This window comes from Podarcis melisellensis, assembly GCF_964234715.1.
Source record: "Podarcis melisellensis genome assembly, chromosome: 1".
NCBI lineage: Eukaryota > Metazoa > Chordata > Lepidosauria > Squamata > Lacertidae > Podarcis > Podarcis melisellensis.
Window position 1 is genome coordinate 19,574,070 of NC_138528.1, and position 25,766 is coordinate 19,599,835.

Below are 25,766 nucleotides of genomic sequence, written 5' to 3' on the forward strand. Positions count from 1 at the left end.
AATTACAACATCCCTGATAATAATAATAATTTATTATTTATAACCCACCCATCTGGCTGGGTTTCCCCAGCCACTCTGGGCGGCTTCCAACAAAACACTAAAATACAATAACCTATTAAACATTAAAAGCTTCCCTAAACAGGGCTGCCTTCAGATGTCTTCTAAAAGTTTGGTAGTTATTTTTCTCTTTGACATCTGGTGGGAGGGCGTTCCACAGGGCGGGTGCCACTACCAAGAAGGCCCTCTGCCTGGTTCCCTGTAACTTGGCTTCTCGTAGCGAGGGGACCACCAGAAGGCCCTTGGCGCTGGACCTCAGTGTCTGGGCAGAACGATGGGGGTGGAGATGCTCCTTCAGGTACACTGGACCAAGTCCATTTAGGGCTTTAAAGGTCAGCACCAACACTTTGAATTGTGCTCGGAAAAGTACTGGGAGCCAGTGTAGGTCTTTCAAGACCGGTGTTATATGGTCTCAGCGGCCACTCCCAGTCACCAGTCTAGCTGCTGCATTCTGGATTAGTTGCAGTTTCCAGGTCACCTTCAAAGGTAGCCCCACATAGAGCGCATTGCAGTAGTCCAAGTCCTGACCATTGCCTATGCTAGCTGGGACTAAGGGGATTTTGAATCCAACAATATAATAAGTGCTACACGTACCCCCACTCCTGCAGCAGTCAATGGCTGCCGTGTCCATGGAACAAATGTCCCAGGACAAAAGCATGGGGTGTATCAGGACAGAATGTCCTAACTTTGCACCAAGACACACTTCTGGGGCTTTTTGCTGCCTCTAACTCTCCCAGCCAGGAGCAATGGGGTGCTGTTCTTTGAATGAGCCCTAGAATCTTATTCCAATAATAGCCATGCATATTTTTTCCTGCACAAATATCTCATCTGAATGAGGTCTTTGTGTTGCAGATCTGAATAGTGTAGGTACCAAGAGAAGCAGGATAGCACCAAGGACCAAGATTTGGATCAATGACACACCGAAATCACTCCCTTGTGCAATTGCACAAGTTCAAATGATAGAAGAAGGCCCAAGACAGATCGCTCCTAGAAGTGCAAATGTATATGTATACAGATTTCAGTCCTAGAAATAAAAATAGCATTTATTCATTGGCTGGAGCAGGTGGTCAATGCAAACTTTACAGCTGATATCTGTTTTCTCCAAAGTCTCCTCAGCAATGAATTAATCCACCTGGTTCAAAATGTGGGCACCATATCAAACCCTCTGTTTAAGCCTGCTACATTCAACATTTTATGTGTGTTTTTTCCTTATGGTAACAAGCAAGTGGCGCTATCGCAAATTAACAGCAGACTTTTTCCGGTGGTTTTCGACTGAAAAGGATGATCGGAGAGTTTCCAGGGTTGTCACTGTCTGGATGGATGGTGCTGCGCTAGGTCTTCTCTGGAGCATTCCACAGTAGACCTCCTTGGATTTCCTTCGGAAGTGTTTGCCTACCAGGACAAACAGAATTGGGTTAAGGCAGCTGTTGCTGAAGCTGCAGTAGGTGGCGATCTGGCTAGCCACGTCATTGGCTTGTTCAGTCCCACAATCAAGAATAACCCCAGTGCGAACCAACGTATCCAAGAACGTGGTGATCTGGAAAGGAAGCCAGCAGACAATGAAGAGAAGAAGGACAAAGAGAACCAAGGTAGTGGCTTTTTTCTCTGTCTGGATAGCTCTGATCTTTTGAAACATGCTGTTTTGTAAAGCATGGATGATTTGCGCTGTGCAGTAGGTTATGACGCAGAGAGGCAACAAAAAGCCCACTGTGTTCAGCAAAGTGTTTGTGATCACTGTCCATTGCACAACTGATGGATAAATCAGAATGCAGGCGGTGACATTGTTTTTTTCGTCATAGTCCAACGATCTAAAGAGGAGAGCTGGAGAGCTCAAGAACAGCGCAGAGACCCAAATGGCGAGGCAGTTCCACTTTGCACAAGAAGGCCGGCGCAGGCGTCCCAGAGACATTGTTTTCACCAAGGCCAGGTAGCGATCAATGCTCACCATCACCAGGAAGTAAATGCTGGAGTACAAGTTCATAGAAACGATGGCATTGACGGCTTTGCAGAGGGGCAGCCCAAACACCCAATGGAAGTTACTGCTTATCGTGATTGCCCAGAAAGGCAAACCACAGAGGAGGAGGAGGTCAGCGGCTGCTAAGTTTGCCAAGTAAACTTCGGCCACCGTGCAGCGGCTCTTGTGGAAGCAAAAGACACTGAGGATAAAGATGTTCTCCACAATTCCCACCGTGGCAAGAAACCAGAGGAATACTGGCTGGATTTCGAGCAGCCAGTTCCATTCCTGCGGCCAGCCGCAGGAGGAGTTGTTTGTCGTGTTGTGCCAAGCAGACTGGCTCACCCCAGAGTTCCAGGCAGTTGTGACACCATCAAGAGCTGTGTTGTTTTCGGCCATGACAGTGGTCCACGTGGGGGCTGGAAAACAAGGAGGTAAATTTAGACCAGTCTTTGGTGCAATATGCAGAAGCTCAATATGCAATTAAAAACCAAGGGCCAGATTTTTGAAGAAGAGGAGAAGAAGAGTTTGGATTTGATATCCCGCTATATCACTACCCTAAGGAGTCTCAAAGCGGCTAACATTCTCCTTTCCCTTCCTCCCCCACAACAAACACTCTGTGAGGTGAGTGGGGCTGAGAGACTTCAAAGAAGTGTGACTGGCCCAAGGTCACCCAGCAGCTGCATGTGGAGGAGCGGGGAAGCGAACCTGGTTCACCAGATTACGAGACTACCTCTCTTAATCACTAGACCAAGCTGGCTTTTGGGGTGCATAATTAACTAGCAGAAGCCAGTGCAAGGATTTCCACCAGTGCAACAGGAGTCCTCCACACACACACCCCGCTGCAGACACCTTGCACCACCCCCAATCTGCTGTGGAAGGCTAGGGGACCCCATCAGAACAGATTGAGGAAAGCGTTGCGTTACAGCCAGGCTGGGCAGCTCATTAAGAAGATGAAAAACTGCTGCTAAGATGAAAGATGCATTTTGTTGCGGGACTGCTAGCGCCGAGGCATTTGAGATTGATCAGGGTTTGTAGGCTAGGTCCCCACACGGCGATGTGTTGTGCATAGGTGACACACTCCCAGCCAGCAGTCAATGTCAGAAAGGGACAGGCATCTATCAAAAAGAGAACACTGTGAACAAGCCTTGAGATAACCTTTTTAAATGTACTGCAATGGCCTTCCCTCAGCAGGCTGGCTGGGGCTGATGGAAGCAGTGGTTAACCGAGGGGTGGGAGAAACTAGCTGCTGCTGGCAGTGCAGGCCTGGGGGGGGGGGCGGGGGCAAGGCACAAAAATCACTTATGAGACTAATGGGGTGTATGATGCGTGGTGACACCACCACCACTGCCACAACGAGATCAAACACGGGAGAAGTGGCTTTCAATTTGAACTTTGCCTGATCTTTTACTCCCCTTCCTTCTCTCCCCTCCCCTTTTTATGAAGATTACCCGCTCTGGGATCCCACAGTTAATTCTCCCCCTGTCTCCTCGCTGGCCCAAATAGGACTAATTTAGCCAGCTAGCCCTGGTGATTATCTAATGTTTATTGGATGGATTTCTCCCCTAAATTGATTTTTGAATTCTGAATTTATTGTTATTCATGTTTTATACTGTATTTTATGCTGTTTTCTGTTGCATCAGTTAAGTGTTTTAAATTTGTTGCTAGCTGCCCTGAGCCCGATTTTCTGAACCGAGAAGGGCGGGGTATAAATAAAAAATTATTATTATTATACTAATCAGCCTTCTTTATGTGAGAGCTGGACCATAAAGAAGGCTGATCCCCAAAGAATTGATGCTTTTGAATTATGGTGCTGGAGGAGACTCTTGAGAGTCCCATGGACTGCAAGAAGATCAAACGTATCCATTCTTAAGGAAATCAGCCCTGAGTGCTCACTGGAAGGACAGATCCTGAAGCTGAGGCTCCAGTACTTTGGCCACCTCATGAGAAGAGAAGACTCCCTGGAAAAAACCCTGATGTTGGGAAAGATGGAGGGCACAAGGAGAAGGGGACGACAGAGGACGAGATGGTTGGACGGTGTTCTCGAAGCTACCAACATGAGTTTGACCAAACTGCGGGAGGCAGTGGAAGACAGAAGTGCCTGGGGTGCTCTGGTCCATGGGGTCACGAAGAGTCGGACACGACTAAACGACTAAACAACAATTATTATAATTTATTATGGTAAAGATGTGTTGTAAAGTGATTTTTTTTCCAGGGGGAGGGCAGCAATACAGCTCCTTGGCAAGGGCACAAGGGACCCTAGATATGTCTCTAGATGGGATTTGTAGAACAAAACATACGGAAGACACCATTTTCAGGAAGGCACGCTTGCACATAGCTGTGAATCAAAAGCTGCTGTGCTACAGCCATTTAGCTAACAATGCTGTCACTACTTCTTCCTTCTTTTGGGGAGTGAAACATCCCCCGGATGCTTGCTTTAGGTGGGAGAATATTAAGTGGCCTTGAGGGCACTTCCTTTCCCAGAAGCTGGAAAAAGAGAGGCATTGCCAGGAAAAGTGAATAGCAGGCAGCCAAGTTTTGTGCCCAATTTTGGGTGCAATTCAGAATTCTGGCCTTAAGCTTTAAAGCCCCAAACAACTGGGGTCCAGATTAGTAGTGGGCCAACTTCACCCATTTAATCCTGCCCATATGCTCTTCTTGAGTGTCCACCATCAGTTAGGTTGGAGCACAAAATGGGCAGGACCTTATTGATGGTGGCCCCAAAGCCACATACCGTATTTTCCCCTCTATAACACGCAGATTTTTTCTTCTAAAAGGGAAGGGGAAATGTCTGTGCGTGTTATAGAGCGAATGTGTGGTCCCTGGAGCCGAAAAACCAGGCAAAAATCAAACCGCGCGTCGGAGAAGGGAAACCTGAAAAGAGGAAGCGGCTGCTTTCCTGCATTCTGCTTCAGGGTCTTACTGCCCACCCTCCTCTGTTTCCTTGCTGTGTTTGCTCAAACGGAACAAAGAGCAGGGAAAGCCCCTCCTCTCCAGGCAAGCAGAGGGGAAAGCAGAGTGCTGCTGGAAACATGCAGGAGGGAGGGAGGGAAGGAGGGAGGGAGGGAGGGAGGGAGGGAGGGAGGGAGGGAGGGAGGGAGAGAGAGAGAGAGAGAGAGAGCATGCGAGCTGGCTGGCTTGGGTGGGTAGGTGAGGGAAAACTTTTGCCTTCCTTTCCTCCCTGCCGTTATACCCCTCTCCTGCATTCTTAGCCAGCTGCTTCTCTGCACACCCCTCTCGTGCTCCTTGTCCGTTCTGTGTTTTTCCTTCCCTCCCCACTTAAAATGTGGTTAAAATGCATGGATCCACATGGATCCTCAGGATCTTTGCATTGGGTCACCCCAAATTCACCAACAGATCACATAGCATGTCCATGGCTACAGCCTGCCCCCCCAAAATCACGCACCCACTGTTGCCTGGGGCTGCAGTGGTGCAAAAATGTGGTTAAAAAGCATGGATCTACATGGATCCTCAGGATCTTTGCATTGGGTCACCCCAAATTCACCATCAGATCACATAGCATGTCCATGGCTACAGCCTGCCCCCCCAAAATCACGCACCCACTGTTGCCTGGGGCTGCAATGGTGCAAAAATGTGGTTAAAAAGCATGGATCCACATGGATCCTCAGGATCTTTGCATTGGGTCACCCCAAAGTCACCATCAGATCACATAGCATGTCCATGGCTACAGCCTGCCCCCCAAAAATCACACACCCACTGTTGCCTGGGGCTTCAATGGTGCAAAAACGTGGTTACAAAGCATGGATCCACAGGGATTCTCAGGATTTTTGCATTGGGTCACCCCAAATTCACCATCAGATCACATGTCTGTGGCCACAGCATGAAGCACAAAAATGATACATCCACTGTTTCATTCAGAATGTTTTTTCCCTTGTTTTCCTCCTCTAAAAACGATGTGCGTGTTATGGTCATGTGCGTGTTATAGAGCGAAAAATACGGTAATTCCTTTCCAATGGACTTCTGGTTTTTTTCCCTTTCCAATGGACTTCTGGCCTTCAATTGTGGCATTTAGAAGTCTCTCCACTTCACAGCTGCCCAGAGCTGACAATGTAAATAATTTCATACCTGCAAAGTGCCCCAGAAAAAAATGGGACATCTTGTTTTTTCACAAAGGATCACTGCAGCCATTTTGGGTGACACGATTTTGGGTTGCACTCTCACTCCGAAAAAGTGCTCCTGGTCAAAATAGTAAAGCAAGTTTCTATTTGCTACCATGCTGCAGTCACATGTGCCTTAAAAAGTGGTATCAAAGGGTGTTAACAGCTCCTTGAACCGATTGTCGATATAAGTCTGTCTCTGCCATTAACCCGACAGAAAAGAAAGTACAAGCAGACAGTTAAAAACAGGCAGCAGAGAGAGAGGTTTTAGGGAATCACACAGGCTATAAAAGAAACCAGAGAGGACGGATGCAAAGCAGGCAGGGTTACTCTGCTGCTGTTCATTATTGCATGGAAGAGAGAATTACAATAATTGCAGCATTCCTTGCCCTTATTTGACAAGTTTCACCTGCTGAAATTCTGTCTTCTGCACAAATATTAAACGCACAGGATCCCAGGATCCCTTTGCATCTTGTCTCCTCCTAAAACAAACAGATTTACCCAAGCATGTAAACAGTCCCAGCAGCTTGCAACACCCTCCCACACACTTTTTTTTCTCCTAGTCAAATATTTCAATTTAATTCCTTTGGGTAACTGGAAAAACTTTGTGGATTTTTAAACAGTACATAAAACTAAGCGGCACATACTTCTTTTTTTTAATGCTGCTTACTAAAACTAAAGCCAAAGAAACACATTGCATGTGATCTCTATTGATTTGGGGGCAACTAACAGTGGACAAGGGACGTGGGTGGTGCTGTGGGTAAAATCTCAGCGCCTAGGGCTTGCCGATCTCATGGTTGGTGGTTCGAATCCCTGCGGCGGGGTGAGCTCCCGTCTTTCGGTCCCAGCTCCTGCCCACCTAGCAGTTCAAAAGCACCTCCGGGTGCAAGTAGATAAATAGGTACCGCTTTATAGCAGGAAGGTAAACGGCTTTTCCGTGTGCTGTGCTGGTGCAGGCTTGCCAGAGCAGCTTCGTCACGCTGGCCACGTGACCCGGAAGTGTCTCCGGACAGTGCTGGCTCACGGCCTCTTAAGCGAGATGGGCGCACAACCCTAGAGTCGGACACGACTGGCCCATATGGGCAGGGGTACCTTTACCTTTAACAGTGGACAAATTTATTAGTAGCAAAACAAAGACAGCTGTTGTGTGCACGAGATGCTCTCCCCTCTCACCTATTTATGGCAACATAACAAGGACAAAGGAAATGGAAGGAGACTCCTTTGGCAGTTCTACGCAGCCCAACTGCATCAACCACGTAATGGCAGGATGCTTTCACACACTACGGTAAATATACCAAGAATTGGGCGTGAGATGCAGTCCAGCATTCTGGAAAAGGGCAGGTTTGCCTGGACATTCCTGCACAGAGAAAAGAAAACTCTTCACTGGAATGTTTTTGGTAGCTGAGGGATTTTCTCCCCTAAATACCTTTAGTTCTTCTGCATATCTCGGGTTCCCCCTAAGATACCCGATAGCTTATTTGTGTGCAAAGTGTGTTGGGTTCAACAAATGTGTCCCGTCACGGCAAAGATTTCAGCTTGCATAATGGTGATCTCTCCAGAGGCGGAGCTAGCCGCTGTGCACCCAGGGGTTGGACCATGGGGAGGGGGGAGCATCCAAGGGGGACACCGTGGCAAGTGTCCTGGGGGCAAGACAGCCATGGGGACAGAGACAGCCACCCATGGGTGGTGGAGCGAGCTGCCCATGGCGGGCTGCTTCCTGGGGGGGGGGAGTGGGAGGGAGCTGCACCGCTTTCCCAGCAGCCTTCCATAATAATAATAATAATAATAATAATAATAATAATAATAATAATAATTTATTTATACGCCGCCCATATGGCTGGGTTTCCCCAGCCACTCTGGGCAGCTTCCAACAGAACACTAAAATACAATAGTCTATTAAACATTAAAAGCTTCCCTAAACAGGGCTGCCTTCAGATGTCTTCTAAAAGTCTGGTAGTTGTTTTTCTCTTTGACATCTTGTGGGAGGGCGTTCCACAGGGCGGGTGCCACTACCGAGAAGGCCCTCTGCCTGGTTCCCTGTAACTTGGCTTCTCGCAGTGAGGGAACCACCAGAAGGCCCTCGGCACTGGACCTCAGTTTCCAGGCAGAAAGATGGGGGTGGAGACGCTCATTCCCTCTTCCTTTTGATAGCTCGGGGGAGGCTTCCCCCTGGAAGCAGCCCAGGAGCGGGGGGCAACGGTGCGCCGCCCCCCGTGGCTCCCAAGACTCCTCTGAGCTGTCAAAAAGAAGGGGGAAGGACGCTGGCAAAGTGGCGCAGCTCTGGCCCTTCCCTCAATGGCTCGGGGTAGGCTTGGGAGTCGTGGGTGGGCAGCACACCAAATGTCGCCCCCCCTCAGTGATGGCACCCAGGGCAGACTGCCCCCACCCCTTCCTCTTCCCCTGGGTCTCTCCCTCCCCCATGCTCCCTCCCTCCCTAAATCTGCTCCAGAGAGTTGGGGCAACAGATTTAGGGGACATGTGGGGGGAGAAGAGGGGAGGACAACATCTTGTTGCATAAGCTGAAATCCTTGCGCCGATTGAACATTCATGTGCATGGGATACAACCCAACGTTTTTCGAATGTAAGGATTGTTGCCCCAAGAATGAGTTTTTAATTCATAGGTATAGGATCAACCACATGTCCTCCATTTTGTTACTAATATAGATGACAAATCACCTCTCAGTTTCTATTATCTGTTGTTTCAACAGGATGGCTGAAGTGAATTAAGGAGTAACCAGTTTCCACAACAGCAAACAGATATTGCTTTTCTCATTCAATACTTGTCTTCTCTCGTGTCATTATGCCTTTTCCCTATATGTGTTTATATTAAAATTGACAAACACAACCCCAAAAGAAGCAGTTAGAATATAAAAAAGCAAAACAAAACAAGCTGACAGGGAAGGACTCCCAGGCTAACCCCTGTATGTTTACTCAACTCCAGCTGAGTTGTGAGGTTAGTTTTGTTCAGGGCAACCAAAAAAAGGTGCCGACAATGTTAAGTGGAGTGTTCCTGCCATTACATCATTTAAGTGTACTGAGTCTATAAAAAGCCTGTCCTTTCAACCTTTTAGCAGGGGCAGTTACTGGCTGCTTGTAGTAACAAGTTTTGTGTGCCCAGGCGCCGAGGACCCGCCGCCCTGACAAGACCACACAAGACAACGTTCTTCGGTTCAAATTAGGCCACCATTTTATTGATTCTGAGGGAAGGGGGTCCTACGACATACATACAACAAATAGGAATGACCTCATCAGGATCGCTGGGACCCTGTGGCCCTAGCACCTGCCTGGGCAGAAGCACCTTCTTGGACAGAAGCACCTTCTCCTGGGTCCCTTTAACAGGATACCCCGTTCCCTTGGAGGGGCAGGCAGAGGCCTACAACCTCCCCTCTGATCATGACTAAGGCTACACCCAATGCCTAATCTGCCCAAGTTGTGACAATTACTATGAGGAGGGCAAAACCCACAGACAGGCTCAATTAGTCTGAAGGATAAATTCCTCATCGGCCCAGAATACAGTGACAGGCAAAACCATAGCAAGGTGGTGGAGTTGAATGTGGCAGGAATGCAGCTTAAATGGCCAACAGCTCCTCCTTTCTTGTGCTCGGCCTCCTTCTCCTACCACTGCCACCACCCGTGGATGCTTCTCCCATCTTTCCCTTATGTGGCAGCAGCAGGAGGAGGAACCGTTGACTATTGAAGCCACGCCCATCTCCACAATCGGCCTCCTCTTTTTCCTACTGCTGCTGCCACTGGCTGGAGGCTGCTTCCTCGCTCTTTCTCCTCCACGGCAAAAGGAGGAGGCGCTGGCCACTGAAGCCCCTCCATGCTCAGCTTTCTCTGACCCCTGATCGTTCTGTACATTAGGAGGTGGGGAATGAGCTGGGCTCCTGGGAGTTGGCACCTATGGATGCCTATAGGAGGGGGTTAGACAGATTCATGGAGGATAAGGAGATGGCTGCTTGCCAAGATAGCTGTGGTACCTCAGGTTACAGACGCTTCAGGTTACAGACTCAGCTAACCCAGAAATAGTACCTCAGGTTAAGAACTTTGCTTCAGGATGAGAACAGAAATCGTGTGGTGGCAGCAGGAGGCCCCATTAGCTAAAGCGGTACCTCAGGTTAAGAACAGGTTCAGGTTAAGAACGGACCTCCAGAAGGAATTAAGTTCTTAACCAGAGGTACCACTGTATCTCCACCTGGGAATGACAAATTCTGCTTGTGGGCTTCTCGGAGGCTTTTGGCTGGCCACTTTGAAAGCAGGATGTCGGACTAGGTGGGCTTTTGGCCTAATCTCGCAAGGCTCTTATGATATTCTTATAAATATTTAGCAAAGAATCCCAATAAAACTAGAGGGTTGCATGAAAAGAATGTCTCTGACCCTGTGTGATGCACTTATCCAGTAGCCCTCTTTGCTCTTTTTCATCTCATCTCATCATGGCGATTCCTTGTGGAAAATAAATACTATTGTGGGTTTAATGAGAAGCAGAAACTTCATCTGCTTAGAAAGAAGACACCTGGCAAGTGTGGGAGGATGTCAGAGCAGTTGTTTTCTCTTGCTTTCTCAAGGATGCACCGGCTACTTCTTCATGATGAATATATGCACAAAAATGGCTAGCTCCTAAACTAGGGTGAGAGTTAATGCCAAAGTACAGCCCGTGATTTATTTGTATGATTATACATGAATCACTTAGACCTGAGGTAGCTAACACATGACCCTTAAGATATTGCAGAATTCCCAACTCCCACCTGCCCCATTGTACAAATCCAGCTTTGCTTTGCTGACTTTAGGCTAGGAATGGGACTGAGTCTTAAACCCATGGAATCAAACTGACAGATAAAGTCTTGTTCAGATGTCTGCTTAACCGACCCGGCATTGTGGGACGGTGTGACACTTAAAATGATCCTCATGCTAGCCAGGGAGGTTTATTGCAGCCTGCCCCCAAATTGGCCAATTGTGGGAGGGCTACCTGACTGGCTCTGCCCCTGTGGGTGGACCAGACTGAGCTGTAGGTCTCACTCTGGTCCACTCTTGAGTATTTAAATCAGGCCAGTTTCCACCTCCTCGCGCAGCTCCTTGTCCCGTCATCCCTGGCCATTCGCAATGCTTGCTGGGGCTGATGGGAGTTGTAGTTCAGCAATATCTGGAGGGCCAAAGGTCCCCAAACACGTCATAAGATTTAATCCTAGTAGTTCCTTAAAGGCTGCATGCATGCCTTTCATCGTGCCTTCACAGACCTTGCTAGCACAGATCCAGTCTGTATGTAATTAACAGGCTTCGCCTCACTGTTCTGTTTGTTTTTTGTTTCCTGGAGCCATGCCTAGCCATATGGGAGTCCCATTTATCATCACAACAGTTCTGAAAGCTGTTGTGGGGGAGGCAAAGGTCAGTGCACAATTGCGTGCCGACGGCAGCTCAGCCCATCAATACGCTGCACTTCCTGACATCAGCTAACTGTGGAGGGGATTTCTTTCTGTCCACCTACAATTTTTTTTTGGCCCGGATCCCCAGAAAGGAAGCAAGATTCAAAAACTGATCAAAGCATTCAGGCCAAACTGGACATTATGGGATATATCTGATAGTAGTTACATTGATATATTTTTTTAAAGGAGTAAGAGCAAAAGGTCACCCCAATTCCGAAATAAGATCATAATACAGGAGAAAATGGATCTAATCCCTTTCCCCTCTTGCCATTTCCCCTAAGAAGTTACCACCTAAGCTGCTATAAAGCCAAGAATAAATCTGCTACTTGCACCCACAATAGCCTCCTTTCCAGGGCAAATAGCAGGCTAGAGGGAGGAGGAGATTAAATTTACAGTGGTACCTCGGGTTAAGTACTTAATTTGTTCCGGAGGTCCGTACTTAACCTGAAACTGTTCTTAACCTGAAGCACCACTTTAGCTAATGGGGCCTCTTGCTGCTGCCGCGCTGCCGGAGCCTGATTTCTGTTCTTATCCTGGAGCAAAGTTCTTAACCTGAAGCACTATTTCTAGGTTAGCGGAGTGTGTAACCTGAAGCGTATGTAACCTGAAGCGTATGTAACCCGAGGTACCACTGTATCAGAAGAGTGCAAGAGCTTTGGATGAAGTGGGAGTAATGAGGTGATGTTGGCACATTTGCTATGATGCTTTGCCACAGCAAGGTGGGGGAGGATGGTATCACAAGCTTGGAATATTACAACTTAAAAGGAGATTTGTGCTGACCCATCTCTCCCAGTTCTGTCTGCTCAGACTGGCAGCAGCTCTGCAGGGAACTGAGCAGTCCTTTCCCAGCTACTTTTCAGCTGGAGATTCCAGGGGCTGGACCAGCCATTCTCTGGATTCCTTGCATAGCTTTGCCGCTGCACTGTGGCTTCCTGTTAAATGCTACCTGTTGTTTATTTTCTGATGAGTGTTATTATGGTGTGGAATCAGATCCCCCTCACCTTCTCAAAAAAATAGCAATGCAGTTTTGTTCATTCTAATCAGGCCAGTATAGGAATGGAATGGATTTTGTTGACTTTCTTTCCGTGCATTTTTCTGGGAGCAATCTCATGATTTGGTGCTTCAAATTTTCAGCTCCATTGCCTGTGCTTTTCTCTCAGTCACCAGCACAGACGTGAAGCCACAGGGCTTTTCGGATGATAGATATCTGCATGTTTTCACTCGTTGATGGTCATTCTTTGGGGGCTAAGTAATGTGGCTGTAACTATAAAGACCACAGTGTGAGATGTATCACTCTTCTTCCTCCCGCCTCACTTACAAAAGGTTAACAAGGAATTGGAAGCATTGTGACGATACCTGTCTGAGAACAGGTCAAATCTTCTCATGCAAATTCCATTAAATTTAGCAACGTATTCCTAGGAGCTGTGTATTTGCCCATAGTAGTTCAGGCTGGTCCAGGGGTTTAATCCACAGCAGGTATCCCTAAGGTAAGATGGCGCCACAGAAAGCATCAAGTAAGTAACTCAGATAAAGTTTGGCAGTAAAAACCTGGCCTTATCTATTATTACTTCATTAGGATGCCTCTTTATTGACCCACAACAAACATGTCTGACACACAGAGACCTTGGGATAACAAAAATGTTACTATGCTACTGGATTGAACCCAGTGCTAGATATACGTATAAACTAAACAAGCTATAGCTTAGGGCCCCACTCTCTGGGGGGGGGGGCAAAAAAAATTAAAGGAAAAAAAAGCTGGATGTACATTTCCAAAATATAAGTTAAAAAACAAATAAAACCTACATACAGCAACAGTATTTTGTAGGCTCCTATGGTGTAAGTAATGGGCCCTGCCTGCTAGCCTGCTCCCTAAAATATCACTAGCAATTATTTCACTATTAATATACTTCTTCTTAATTGTATTTCACTATTAATATACTTTTTAATTGTATATCAGTTCAACAATTACATTGATAAAATACATATTTTGTTATGTGCAAATGGCTTTAGATACCTATTAGGCCCATAAATTACCATATAGCATATATTCAAACAGAAAAAAACAGTGACAAATTGTTGTTGACAAAGGACAGCTGGACATATAGGGGCCCAGTGGCGTAGCGTGGGGGGTGCAGGGGGGCCAGCCGCACCGGGCGCAACATCTGGGGGGCACGCGCTCGCACTCGCAGCTCTCTGCCCCTACCTGGCTCACTCACTCTCTCTCACTGCAGTGCTGGCTGTGCGAATCCGATCCGAGCCGCCGGGTCGCCACCCACTGTGGAGGGGGTGGGTGCCAGGCGTGCGGTGTGGAGAGAGAGCGAGGGACTATCTGGGGGAGGGACAGTGCAGCGGCCGCCCAGCGCAGCACTGAGCGCGGGAGAGAACCACACCAGACCAGACCAGACCAGGCAGCAGCAAGAAGAAGCCGGCAGCGGCGGCAAGTTAGGGGTTAGGGGGCGCAAATTACTTGCCTTGCCCCGGGTTAGGGGGCACAAATTACTTGCCTTGCCCCAGGTGCTGACAACCCACACTACGCCACTGTAGGGGCCCCATTACCTTTAGTAGCTTAGGGCCTCATCAAACATAAATCCAGCCCTGATTGAACCTTAAAAGCATTATTTAGACAAAATAAGGAAGGCAGAGCAGAGCTACTGTGGGGAAAACATCTGGGACTCACTGAATGGGGGGAAAACAGAATTGGATCATATGTCCTAGGTGGATAAGAACTGATGTAGCAGTTGTAAGCTGTGGCAGGCCTTGACTGTAGGAGAATAAAATTATGAAGGAATTAAAGAATTAAAGAAAGTTGAAATGGGCGTGAGAAAGAATGAGCAAGTGAAGGTTGGAATTTGAAGATTGTGTTTGCAAGATAACTGTGAGAAAAGGACCAAACAACATGTGTGCCGTCGCGATTGCTTTAAGGGTTAAGGGCAAGGGAAGACAGTAAAGATAAGAAAGTAGAAGCTAGCTAGTTATGACAAGATAAGGGAGTTATTAACAGAGTGGTTACAGTTTCACCAATTAAATGATATTTTTAAGATGGATAACAAGAACGGCTTTAGTTAAAGAGTGGTTAGAAAATAACATTATGTAAAGTGTTGTCGAAAATGTACAGTTTGCTCTTTGAGTGGCATACGAAAGATGAACAGGTTAAATCTGTAATGATACACTGGGCAAAGGATTTGGGACATAATATCCAGATGGCAGACTGGGAAAGGTTATGGAAAACAGATTTGAAATTTGTGGCATGTTGTACACTGAAAGAAAATTATATGAAAATGATGTACCGGTGGTATTTGACTCCTAGTAAGTTAGCAAGAATGTATAGAACTAGTACAAATACAAAAATCCCATGACTGCAATCACGGAGCAGGAATTCTAACATCCATATCTTCCATAACATTTGTTACATTACAAATGAGATTAAAATCCTGCTAATGTTTCCATCTGCATGCAATGGTGTCCTAAGTATATTATGATTTTTTCCCATTCTTTTAAAAAGTTTTTGTCCTCTTGGTTCCTGAGCTGAGTTGCTGAGGTCTGTCACGCAAGCTGTGAAGACTCTGCGGATCCCTAAGTGTGCCAATGTCTGTTGGCATCGGTCACTGTGATGTTCGGGCTGAAGATAGCTTTTGAAGCTCCTGAACGATTGACCAGGAGGGAGAGAACATGCCAGTCGGGCATGTGGTGTCTCTGCCAGGGTCCTACTCGAGTGTAGGACAAGCTCCTGACAATGGATTGATATAAAATATAGATTAAGGAATAATATGCAGTTTCAAATGTTGGCAATAGGACCCATGAAGGGGATGGGGGAAGTCTCGAGATTCAGAGAATCTCCATATATGGATATGTATATGGATTGTTATAAAATTATATTTGTAAAACCAAATAAAAATGTTTAAAAAAGAATGAAAGTAGAAGCTAGCAGAAGGAAGTATAACTATATATGGACAAGGCTTTCCTATGCTTGTAAATGTATAAATGCCTGTGCTTTTTCATATTTGGTGAGTTCAACAGTGGTTTGAAGATGAGTTGTAGTTAAGGTTTAACCACATTGTCCATGTTTGGACAACACAACAAGCTGCAGTTGATCTAAAAGAGAAACAAAAGCATCCAAACTTGGCCTCATGTCCATGTCAGGGGAGAGGGTAGGGGAAAGCATATGAAGAAGAAGAAGAAGAGTTTGGATTTGATACCCCGCCTTTCACTCCCTTTAAGGAGTCTCAAAGCGGCTCACATTCTCCTTTCCCTTCCTCCCCTACAACAAACACTCTGTGAGGTGAGTGGGGCTGAGAGACTTCAAAGAAGTGTGACTGGCCCAAGGTCACCCAGCAGCTGCATGTAGAGGAGCGGAGACGCAAACCCGGTTCCCCAGATTACGAGTCCATCGCTCTTAACCACTACACCACGCTGGCTCATGAGCTTGGGGCAAGACTAGGCTCATTCTCATGATGTTGAATCATGGTTTAGATCAGGCATAGGCAAACTCGGCCCTCCAGATGTTTTGGGACTACAACTCCCATGATCCCTAGCTAACAGTACCAGTGGTCAGAGATGAAGGGAATTGTAGTCCCAAAACATCTGGAGGGCTGAGTTTGCCTATTCCTGGTTTAGATAATCTTAAGGGTTGACAAGATTCATAGTCCTCCTAAGCTGCCCTTTCTTAATACAATGCTTCCCAGGTATTGTTGGACAACACCTGCCACCATCCCTGACCACTGGCCATGCTTGCTGAGGCTCTGCAGTCCTGATGTAAAAAATATTGGACTACATGTAGCACTGGATTTATTCAGTATAAAGGCAATCCTACAATCAGATTATTGAAGGCCTGTAGGTCAGAATGCAACACCATTCACTATTTTGCAGCAAGGATTTCAGAAACCTCTAAGAAAAATAAAGGAGCCTATGCTTCAAACTAGGTTGTTTATGTTTCTGGGGTTGTTTTTTTAAAAGAATAAAACAGTCTTGATCCTAATGGAAAGCAACGTCAGCTTCATCTGATGAAAATAATTCCTGATCTCTTTTTAACAAGCAGAATAGTTTTTGCCTGCGTCAGGAAAGAAGCAGTAAACTGCAGAGATGCCACTGGCATCGTCTGATGAAGCTGCCATGCAACTAGCTCAAAAGATAAATTGAATACTGTAGGCAGTGGGTTTCTTGTACAATACAATTATGTGGCCATCCAAATGACCACATAACGTACCTTTCTGACAGCGTGCCAGAAAAATGTCTGTCTGCGCCGGAGATCTTTATCAAAGAGGGCAATTTCCCCTGTGACTTGTAGGACTTGTCTGCCTGCCATTTTGCTTCCCTTCACGTCATCCAATTTAATATATTTCTAATGTCTGGAGGAGCGGGGAGTGTCCAAAGGCAGAGGCAGTTCACTCACCCTTTGCAGATACCAAGGATAAGGAAATAAGGAGAGCTCTGTTGGATTAGACTAAAGGCCTGCCTAGCATCATCTTTCCTGCAGTGGCCAACTAGATGCTTCTGGGAAGCCCACAAAGATGATGGGAAGACAACAGCCCTCTCCTGTACATAGTCATCCTTATAACCTTGCCCTCCATACATTTGTTTCATTGCCTAGTGAAGCCATATACTGTATTTTTCCATCTATAAGATGCCCCCATGTATAAGATGCCCCCTATTTTGGGGGACTCAGATTTAAGAAAATGGGGGGAGGTGGCACAGAGTATAAGAGGCCCCCTAATTTTTGACATTATTTTTTAGGGAAAAAACCTAGTCTTATACACGGAAAAATACGGTAACTTGGTGGCTTCACTTGATAGGGCTGGATTTGACCCCTGCCCTAATACAAATGAGAATGAATGAATGTGTGTGTGTGTATCTTCCTATACACATAAAAATGTAAGGCTGTCATCACACATGCCCCATTGGAGGCTTTGTAGTGCCACATCACAATCCTGGATTTGCATGAAGAAATCAGGCTGGGAAGCTGAAAAGCGAACTTAGTTGGGTGGGAAGGGAAAGTTCTAGGGATTTAATTGGAGGGGGGGGGGGAGTGGCAAGAAAGTTGGTGAATGGAATGAGCTCCAAGTTTCACAGGTGGATAGTAAGACATATGTGTCCTGACTGCATGTAACACTAAGCAAAGCCACTGCCATTTTCCTTAAGTCTCAATATTTCTCAAATGTCAGGGCTTACTATAGTTACCCTGCAGATTTTTTTAATCAACAGGAGGGGCAGATAATTATCAAGACTATAGCAGTTGAGGAGTGAGATTTACCTATTTCCTCCTGAGCAAGTAAATACAAAGTATCATCCCTGTAAAGGAGGCCAAACAGAAACAAGGACTGTAAAGCACTTTGTACTGTAAAACATGCTTTAGAAACAGTCCAAGACACGCTCTGAAGGTTTAAAAAACATGCTTTTTCAAGAGTGAGCTGAGTAAAAAAGAATGGAGAAAAGCAACTTGGGGCTTTGTTTTTTAATACTTAGAACCAGTGCTATTTTTCTAGAAAAAGAGGTGCCGGAACTCACCATGAACGCCTCCCTCATTCTCCTAGAATGGCAATGGTGCCCACCTGAGAGGTGCCAGAACAGAGTGAAGCAACTTACGGATCGTGCTTCACATATCAGGCTTCTAATCACCAGCTTCATAGGGGGAATGAGCTATGCGGAGGTTCAGGGGAACTCATCATTTTCTCTTTTGCAGGATATGACCTACGCCACTTTATTGCCTGAAATTGGCAGGGAGCGTGCCCCTTCTCAGTGCAGTTTTGTGAGCATTTTCCCCAGTGCGGCAGGCTGCCCCTCCCCAAATAAGTGCTACTTGATAAGTCATCACATGAAATTAAAAACCAGAGATAGAAAATCCTCCTTCAGGAGGTGGAGAATGGAGTGGTCAGGTAGACAAAGCAGAATTTTCCGGTTACAACTTGCATTCTTCTGCCAGAGAGATGCAGCTTGTGGCAAAAAGCAGAACAAACATCTGCCTCTTGTTTCCTGCCTAAAGTCACACACGCCAGCCTGTTAGAGTCTCTAAGAGAAAGAATGTTGTCTGTCCTTTGACATCTTCCACTGGCCAGCATTAACCAGAGGGTCTCTCTTGTATTCAGCTCCCATTAGTAATCTCAAGGAGAAAGTTATGTTCATTGGTTTGCACAGGTGTGAAGCCTGGTTATGGCTCAGAGGCTTCAGCCCTGGAAGCACCTCAACTCCAAAACAAACTTTCTGAGCAAAACTCCCAATGTTCTCTGCTAAAGAGCCAAGACAACAGTTTGGGTTCTGTAACTCAGATAACATTACATTGCCTCCCATCAGCAGTCCACACTCCCCAAAGACCCTAAAGTTGGAATCTAGGGAAAGTAATTGGACACATCTGCCAAGGGGTGGTGTTGACCATTTTATGTATTGTTCCCGTGTCTTTAATAGCTGCTTGATGTGCACATATCGCCAAGTGAGAATGTTTATGTCCATGCATCTAAAAGCTTCCAGTGCTGATTTCTGCATGTCAAGCTGCTGTTAAGGGCACAAGAGCGAAGTAAACCAGATTTTCTTTTTTCACTGGTGAATGCTACCTAGGTCAGGTGAAAGACTGGCTCACTTGCAAGCATAATTGATTATATTTTCAGTTACTTCCAGAATGCAAACATTTGATTGAAGGTGCTATAAGTCACCATGACATCATTTGTCTGGCATGGAGGAGAAAGGAATGGAGATGTCTCATCAACAAGTTTCTTTGGAGAGGCTTCTTGGATGCTGTAGAGACTTGACTGCTTCCAAACTGGCCATTTGGGGGTGGCAGCAATGGGGGTGCCAGTCGGGGAGGGGGAGAACCATGCTAGATTCACATACTTTTCATGAGGCAATTGCTAGGTCACAAGGTGGTTAGATTGGTCTCAACTAGGGCCAGGGCCTTTTCAGTACTGGCCCTGATCTGGTGGAACGCTCTGTCACAAGAGACTAGGGCCCTGCGGGACCTGACATCTTTCTGCAGGGCCTGCAAGACAGAGCTGTTCCGCCTGGCCTTTGGTTTGGACTCAGTCTGACCCTTATGTTTCCCTCCCCTTATGGTCTTGATTTATCGGCTACTTTTAAAATGAGGCTGCAATTTAAATTGCATTTTAACCTGCATTTTAAATTGGTTTTTCCCCTTTTTTTCTTTCCCCCCTATCATGTTTTTTACTGTGATTTTATTGGTGTTAGCCGCTCTGAGCCCGGCTCTGGCCGGGGAGGGCAGAGTATAAATAAATTTATTATTATTGTTGTTGTTGTTACAAAACATTCTGCTCCCATGTTTTCCCTGCTCAACTTCTGGGTTCCCCCTGACCTCCAGGCTCAGAAAATCCAACTTTTTATTATTATTTTACAGAGTGAAACACCTGGTAGAAGCTCTCATTATTGTAAGATCACTCACCCCAATATCATTAATCTCAGCAAGGAGCTAAATCAGCTCAGCAGCACCCAGCCTGCTCATTGATCAGCCAACTGAAGTGAATTAGCTACTTTTGCTGGAGACAATGTTCCTGAGTTTGCGTAATCCCTACCACCTGTCTCAATACAGTGGTACCTCAGGTTACATACGCTTCAGGTTACAGAGTCTGCTAACCCAGAAATAGTACCTCAGGTTAAGAACTTTGCTTCAGGATAGGAACAGAAATCGTGCTCCGGCAGTGCAGCGGCAGCGGGAGGCCCCATTAGCTAAAGTGGTACCTCAGGTTAAGAACAGGTTCAGGTTAAGAAAGGAACCTCCAGAAGGAATTAAGTTCTTAACCCGAGGTACCACTGTATCTTGCATTGCTGGGATGTTAAAGTAGACTTGTTGGCACTAATTTCACTGAATGCTCTTAGGCCTACTGGCGTTTCCACACTTGAGAACATAGGAAGTGCTCTTCCTTATCATTACATCTTCACATCTGGGATTAGGAGAAGAGGCTTCCAGGGCACAACCCGAGGTTTCCAAAACAGCACTCTTTGCCTCCTGTGTTTATGAAACATGTTTTTGCTGATTGCGTCAAAGTGTTCCTGCTGCAGGCGTTTTAGGATCAGAGGGGAAAGGAAATTACCGGTGTATTTAAAGGGCATTAACTGAGTTGCCCATTCTGTGGTCTGAGGCTTGTGATGACTTTGGAAAATGCTTTAATTTTAACTATGCTTTATGCCATGGGTAGGCAAACTAAGGCCCTGGGGCCAGATCTGGCCCAATCACTTTCTAAATCCGGCCCGCAGATGGTCTGGGAATCAGTGTGTTTTGACATGAGTAGAATGTGTCCTTTTATTTAAAATGCATCTCTGGGTTATTTGTGAGGCATGGGAATTCATTCATTTCCCACCCCCAAAATATAGTGCAGCCCCCCACAAGGTCTGAGGGACAGTGGACTGGCTCCCTGCTGAAAAAGTTTGCTAACCCCTGCTTTTTCAGTAGTTTAATTGCATTACAGAGGTACCTCTGGATACGAACGGGATCCATGATTGCACGACTGCACGTGCGCAGGTCGCGTTTCACCACTTCCATGCATGTGTGTGACGTCATTTTGAGCATCTGCACATGCACAAGTGGCAAAACCCGGAAGTAACGCGTTCCATTACTTCCGGGTCGCTGCGGAGCGCAACCTGCAAATTCTTAATCTGAAGCGTATTCATCCTGAGGTATAACTGTATAGTACTTGCAAATTCTCATTGTGAATTGCTCTGGGATACATTTGTATGGGTAGTATACAAATGGAACTGAAATAAGAACACAGCTCAAGTGAGCCCACCTACAGGAAGTGGAAGCAAGGCCTAATGGCAGGTACCTCAGCAGTCTTTGGGAACTAACAAAATCAGAAAACATCCACCATTAGGACTGGGCAAATCTGTCAATTTCAGTTGCTCTCCGTTTCTCATTTTTCCACTATTCAGTGCTCCACATTTCTACATCTGTTTGTGATATATATAACAAACTGATGAAGAAATGTGGAGAACTGAACACACACAATTTATTCAATTTATATACCACCCTTTATCAAAAGATCTCAGGACAGTGTACAGCTCTCTCTCTCTTTCTCTCTCTCTCTCTCCATTATCATTTCAATGAAAGTTTCTCACAATATATAAATTTTAAAATTAAATTTTGCCTTATATAAATTTTTGCAAATAAATTTTCCCTAATATAATGTACTTTTGTTTATTAATATTTTCCCTACTATTTTTTATTTTTATGCACATTTTATCTTAGTATATGCATTTTTATACACACTACTTGGCTGGAGACCTGCACTGCAAAATTCACCAATGTGGAAATTTCGAAAGACGGTTGTGTTTCAATTTATGTATTGGTTTGGAATGTGCAAGTTAAGTAGCTTTGCCTTTAAGGGTGAAGTAAAACAATTCCCCCCTACCCCTGTCCACAGTTTCCACGTGGTTTAAAAATTACCTTTGGAAATTTGAATAAAAGTATTCAAAGGAATACTTTAAAAGGAAGTTATCTCTTCCTTTGGGAAGAGATAACTAAATATAAGGACCATATCTCAGTGGCATGGACTATGTCTTACATGTTTTGCAGACACAGAGCAGTATCCAGCTAACTCATTCATTCAGTGGAAGAGTTTCCACTTCTACAATGGAACTTCCCCCACACGTCTCCCTGCCCTCTGCTGTAGAAGGTTGGAGGAACTCGCAGGACAAATGTTGCTTTGTTGTGCAAGTTGAAATGCTTGCACTGATGGATTAGGTGGATTAGGTGGATATCACCTAATCTCCTAACTTCACTGCCCTGGTATCTTCAACTAGAACAATGAAAGTCCCATCTGAAGCCCTGGAGAACCACAGCCAGTCAATGCAGACAGTGTTGAGTTAGGTGCACAAATGTTCTGGCCTGGTATAAGGCTGCCACTTGTATTCCAGTGAGAGTTGAGGTCAATTGAAACGGTCCTTCTTCTCATCAACTGTCTGATTCCAGAATCTCCCAGTTGGGACCAGTAGAATGGACCACCTTGGAAGGTGGTGAACCCTCCACCACTGGAGGTTTTTAAGCAGAGGTTGGATTTTAAATGGAATTCTTTAGCTGTGATTGTTGCTTCTCAGGGGATTGGACTAACTCTACAGTTCTATGATCCTTTTCGTAATCAAGCTTGAGCACATCTCCCATACTCCCAATAGAAGACAAAGCTGCCAGGAAAACAAACCCTATCTATTTCTTCCTGCAGATTCCCTCAGGAAAGGGAAGCTTTTACATAGGAGTTTTTCCCTTACATAAAAGGTTATTTGCAGCTTAATAGGTTCTGTGCAGCTGAACATGCATTAGAGATTTAATGGGGTATTTATGCCCACCCCCACTAGGCTAGCCAAAGACATTTCAGTACCTGAAGCGGACCTCCAAAATGATGCCTCCCCACCAAAGAACATGAGGGGCAGGGAAGATCTACATCAGGAACAGAGAAGAGATTGACATCAGGATCTGCTGCCCACAGTGGACCCTGTTGCCTGAGGTGGTTGCTTCATCTTGTCTCATGGGCCCTGTGTCCCCCTCTTTCCATTTCTTTATATCAGTGTGGGATTTTTGTTCATTTGATTTTGTTTTCCCTACCAGCAATTAAAAACTGGAGTAGAGAAGCTGTGGCCCTCTGTTGGACTACAATGCCTGCCATCCTGACAATTGACCATGCTGGTGGGAGCTGGAGTTCAACAACATCTGGAGGGCCACAGGTTCTCCATCTTTTAAGGAAATGCTACTTTGCATGGGACGTGGGTGGCGCTGTAGGTTAAACCACAGAGCCTAGGACTTGCCGATCAGAAGGTCGGCAGTTCGAATCCCCACGATGGGGTGAGTTCCCGTTGCTTGATCCCTGCTCCTGCCAACCTAGCAGTTCGAAAGCACATCAAAGTGCAAGTAGATAAATAGGTACCACTCCGGTGGGAAGGTAAATGGCATTTCCGTGCGCTGCTCTGGTTCGCCAGAAGTGGCTTAGTCATGCTGGCCATGTGACCTGGAAGCTGTACGCCGTCTCCCTTGGCCAATAAAGCAAGATGAGCGCCACAACCCCAGAGTCGGCCACGACTGGACCTAATGGTCAGGGATCCCTTTACCTTTACCTTCACTTTGCACACACATTTCATGGCCTTTCCAGACTTCTGCAGGTGAGCAGCTATCTGCAAGCCACACTGAGAGTTTTATGACCTCATATTGATGGCTACCAATTCAAAGTATGATCAGCATGGGTAGTATCTCCTTCCCTAGAACTATCTTCTTCTAGACTGGTACTATCATCACTGTGGGGAACTCTGCTTGGAGGCAGCTTAGCATTGCAATATTTTTCAGAAGCAGGAGTCCCAACACAACTGCAATTCAGGGAAGGGGAATTATGAGTTAAGGAATGGGACTTGGGGAGAGCACACAGGACACCTAATGTCCTGAAACCAGGACCAGTTTCTGCAGATTGCATTGGGGAGCAAGCACCACTGTAATTTGTCACACAGCTGCCCTGCACAAAACACATATGCTGCAGGCAAATACTCACTTGGAAAATGGCAACAATGAAGTGATGGTCTGGAGTTCCAGTGCTATTGCTACTGTTCCTGCCATTAATACTACTACAAATTTATTAGCCCACCTGCCCAGACACATACGGTATACTACTAGTAGTAGTACTGCTGCTACTATTACAAACTTGCAAATATATTCATGAAATTTAGTTGCTCACCTGCTCAGACACATGTACTAGTGCTATTGCCAACTTGCAAACATATTAGTAAAACATATTAGTCCACCAACCCAGAGACATTTATGTATGCATATAAGGAGAAATAAAGTTCTCTACCTAGTTGTCACTTTGTTTCATAACATGTTCTTTTGCATTTTTATTCAGAGCTAAGTTCCAGTGAGGTCAACGAGACTTACTCCCAAGTACGCACCCTAGGGTATTTCCGCTCCTGTCTATTCCCTATATCACATTTCCTACAACAAGCAATTGCACTAGGAACCAGATAACTGTTGTTTTTTTTCCATAACCATAACTGTCTTCTGCAGCCTTTTCAAAGCTAGGATCAGTCTTTGCAGCCTGCAACTTGGGAGCCATTTCAATTATTTTTACACTTTTATCTCTCTGTTTTCCTCCTCTTGTCTCTCTCATTTGAAAAAACAAAAAACAAAAGCACAACAAAAGGAAATGGTCCTGGCAATGCTGCAGGCACAACCCATATGGGTCCTGATCCAGCAGTTAAAGATCATCATTCTACATGCATCATCCCAAACATGAAGGGTCCACAACTCCTTGAAACTGGCTGTCATCACCAGCCAATCACCTCTTAGTAACTAGCAGAGCAATCCTGTGCATGCTTACTCAGAAGTAAGTCCCCCTGTATTCAGCGGGCCTCACTGCCTTTTACAATCGTGTTTAGAACTGTAACTTTAGTGACCCATGCCTCGAACATTTATGTAACCCACTGGCAAGTCCTTCCTTGGCACCCTAACTTTAATACTATCAAAATCAGCTGTGTGTGCACATCCATTGTGTCAGAGGCAAAGGTACTGTGTGTGCGTCTGTGTGCATGTTGACTCCCAAAAAGTAATTGCATTCATCGATAAAAGCTGTCACTGCAGTGCAGTAAGTAGAAATAACAAGCCCTGTGGGAACAAAGGGACATACAGTGGTGCAGCATCTGCTTTGCATGCGCAAGGTCTCCGGTTTGATCCCTGCCATCTCCAGGTAGAGATGCAGAGTGCTCCCTGTCTGAAAACATCATGGACCCATGGTCTAACCTGGGAAGAGACAGCTTCCAATGTTTCTAAATAAAGCAGAATTTTTGTAACACAGAAAAAGAAAAGTTCATTAGTAACTGCAACCGGGAGCTAAGAAAACTTTTGGGAAAATTCCACCGTTAACAGAGTTATGAAGTCAGAGAGAAGCAGAAGTACATACCTTTCTAGCAAAGACTTGGGTAGCTCTCGGAGCGCTGGGGCTGGCTGCGGAGTGCCTTTGTGAATGATTCTGAGGAGTTTTCTTGTGGTTTCCGAAGAGTACTGAAGCAGCTCCTCCCTCTGTCGTTGAGACTGTTACACACTTCCACACCCACCCCTTTTAACGCAGCTGCTTTTGGCATGATGAAGTCACCGACATTTGACTTCATAGCAGGAATAAATAACACCCAAATCACTCCCAGGATGTTGATAAACTAATTTGGCAGCCCAGTGTGGTCACTTCACTGTGCTGGACTAAGTATGCTCTGATGTGATTTTTGTAATTTTTTTTTTAAAGCAGAAGATAATAATAAAAA

At 45.8% G+C, this 25,766-nt stretch overlaps 2 protein-coding genes across 3 annotated transcripts in view; both read right to left on the bottom strand.

Annotated features, from left to right (window-relative positions):
• Positions 1 to 25,766, bottom strand: part of LOC309378999 (uncharacterized protein) — a gene marked incomplete at its 5' end in the record, with an annotated part of 437,816 nt that overhangs the window by 93,830 nt on the left and 318,220 nt on the right. The window lies entirely within an intron of this gene.
• BDKRB2 (bradykinin receptor B2) lies at positions 1,048 to 25,535 on the bottom strand. 2 transcript variants are annotated; one of them, XM_081914466.1, is made up of 2 exons: positions 25,412 to 25,535; positions 1,048 to 2,430 (listed from the first exon to the last, which is right to left on the bottom strand). In XM_081914466.1, the coding sequence occupies exon 2, from the start codon at positions 2,408 to 2,410 to the stop codon at positions 1,289 to 1,291; it is 1,122 nt and encodes a 373-aa protein (XP_081770592.1). In that variant the 5' UTR covers positions 2,411 to 2,430; positions 25,412 to 25,535; the 3' UTR covers positions 1,048 to 1,288. The 2 variants fall into 2 exon arrangements, with proteins under 2 accessions (XP_081770592.1, XP_081770593.1); XM_081914467.1 differs by lacking the exon at positions 25,412 to 25,535 and adding an exon at positions 22,846 to 22,919.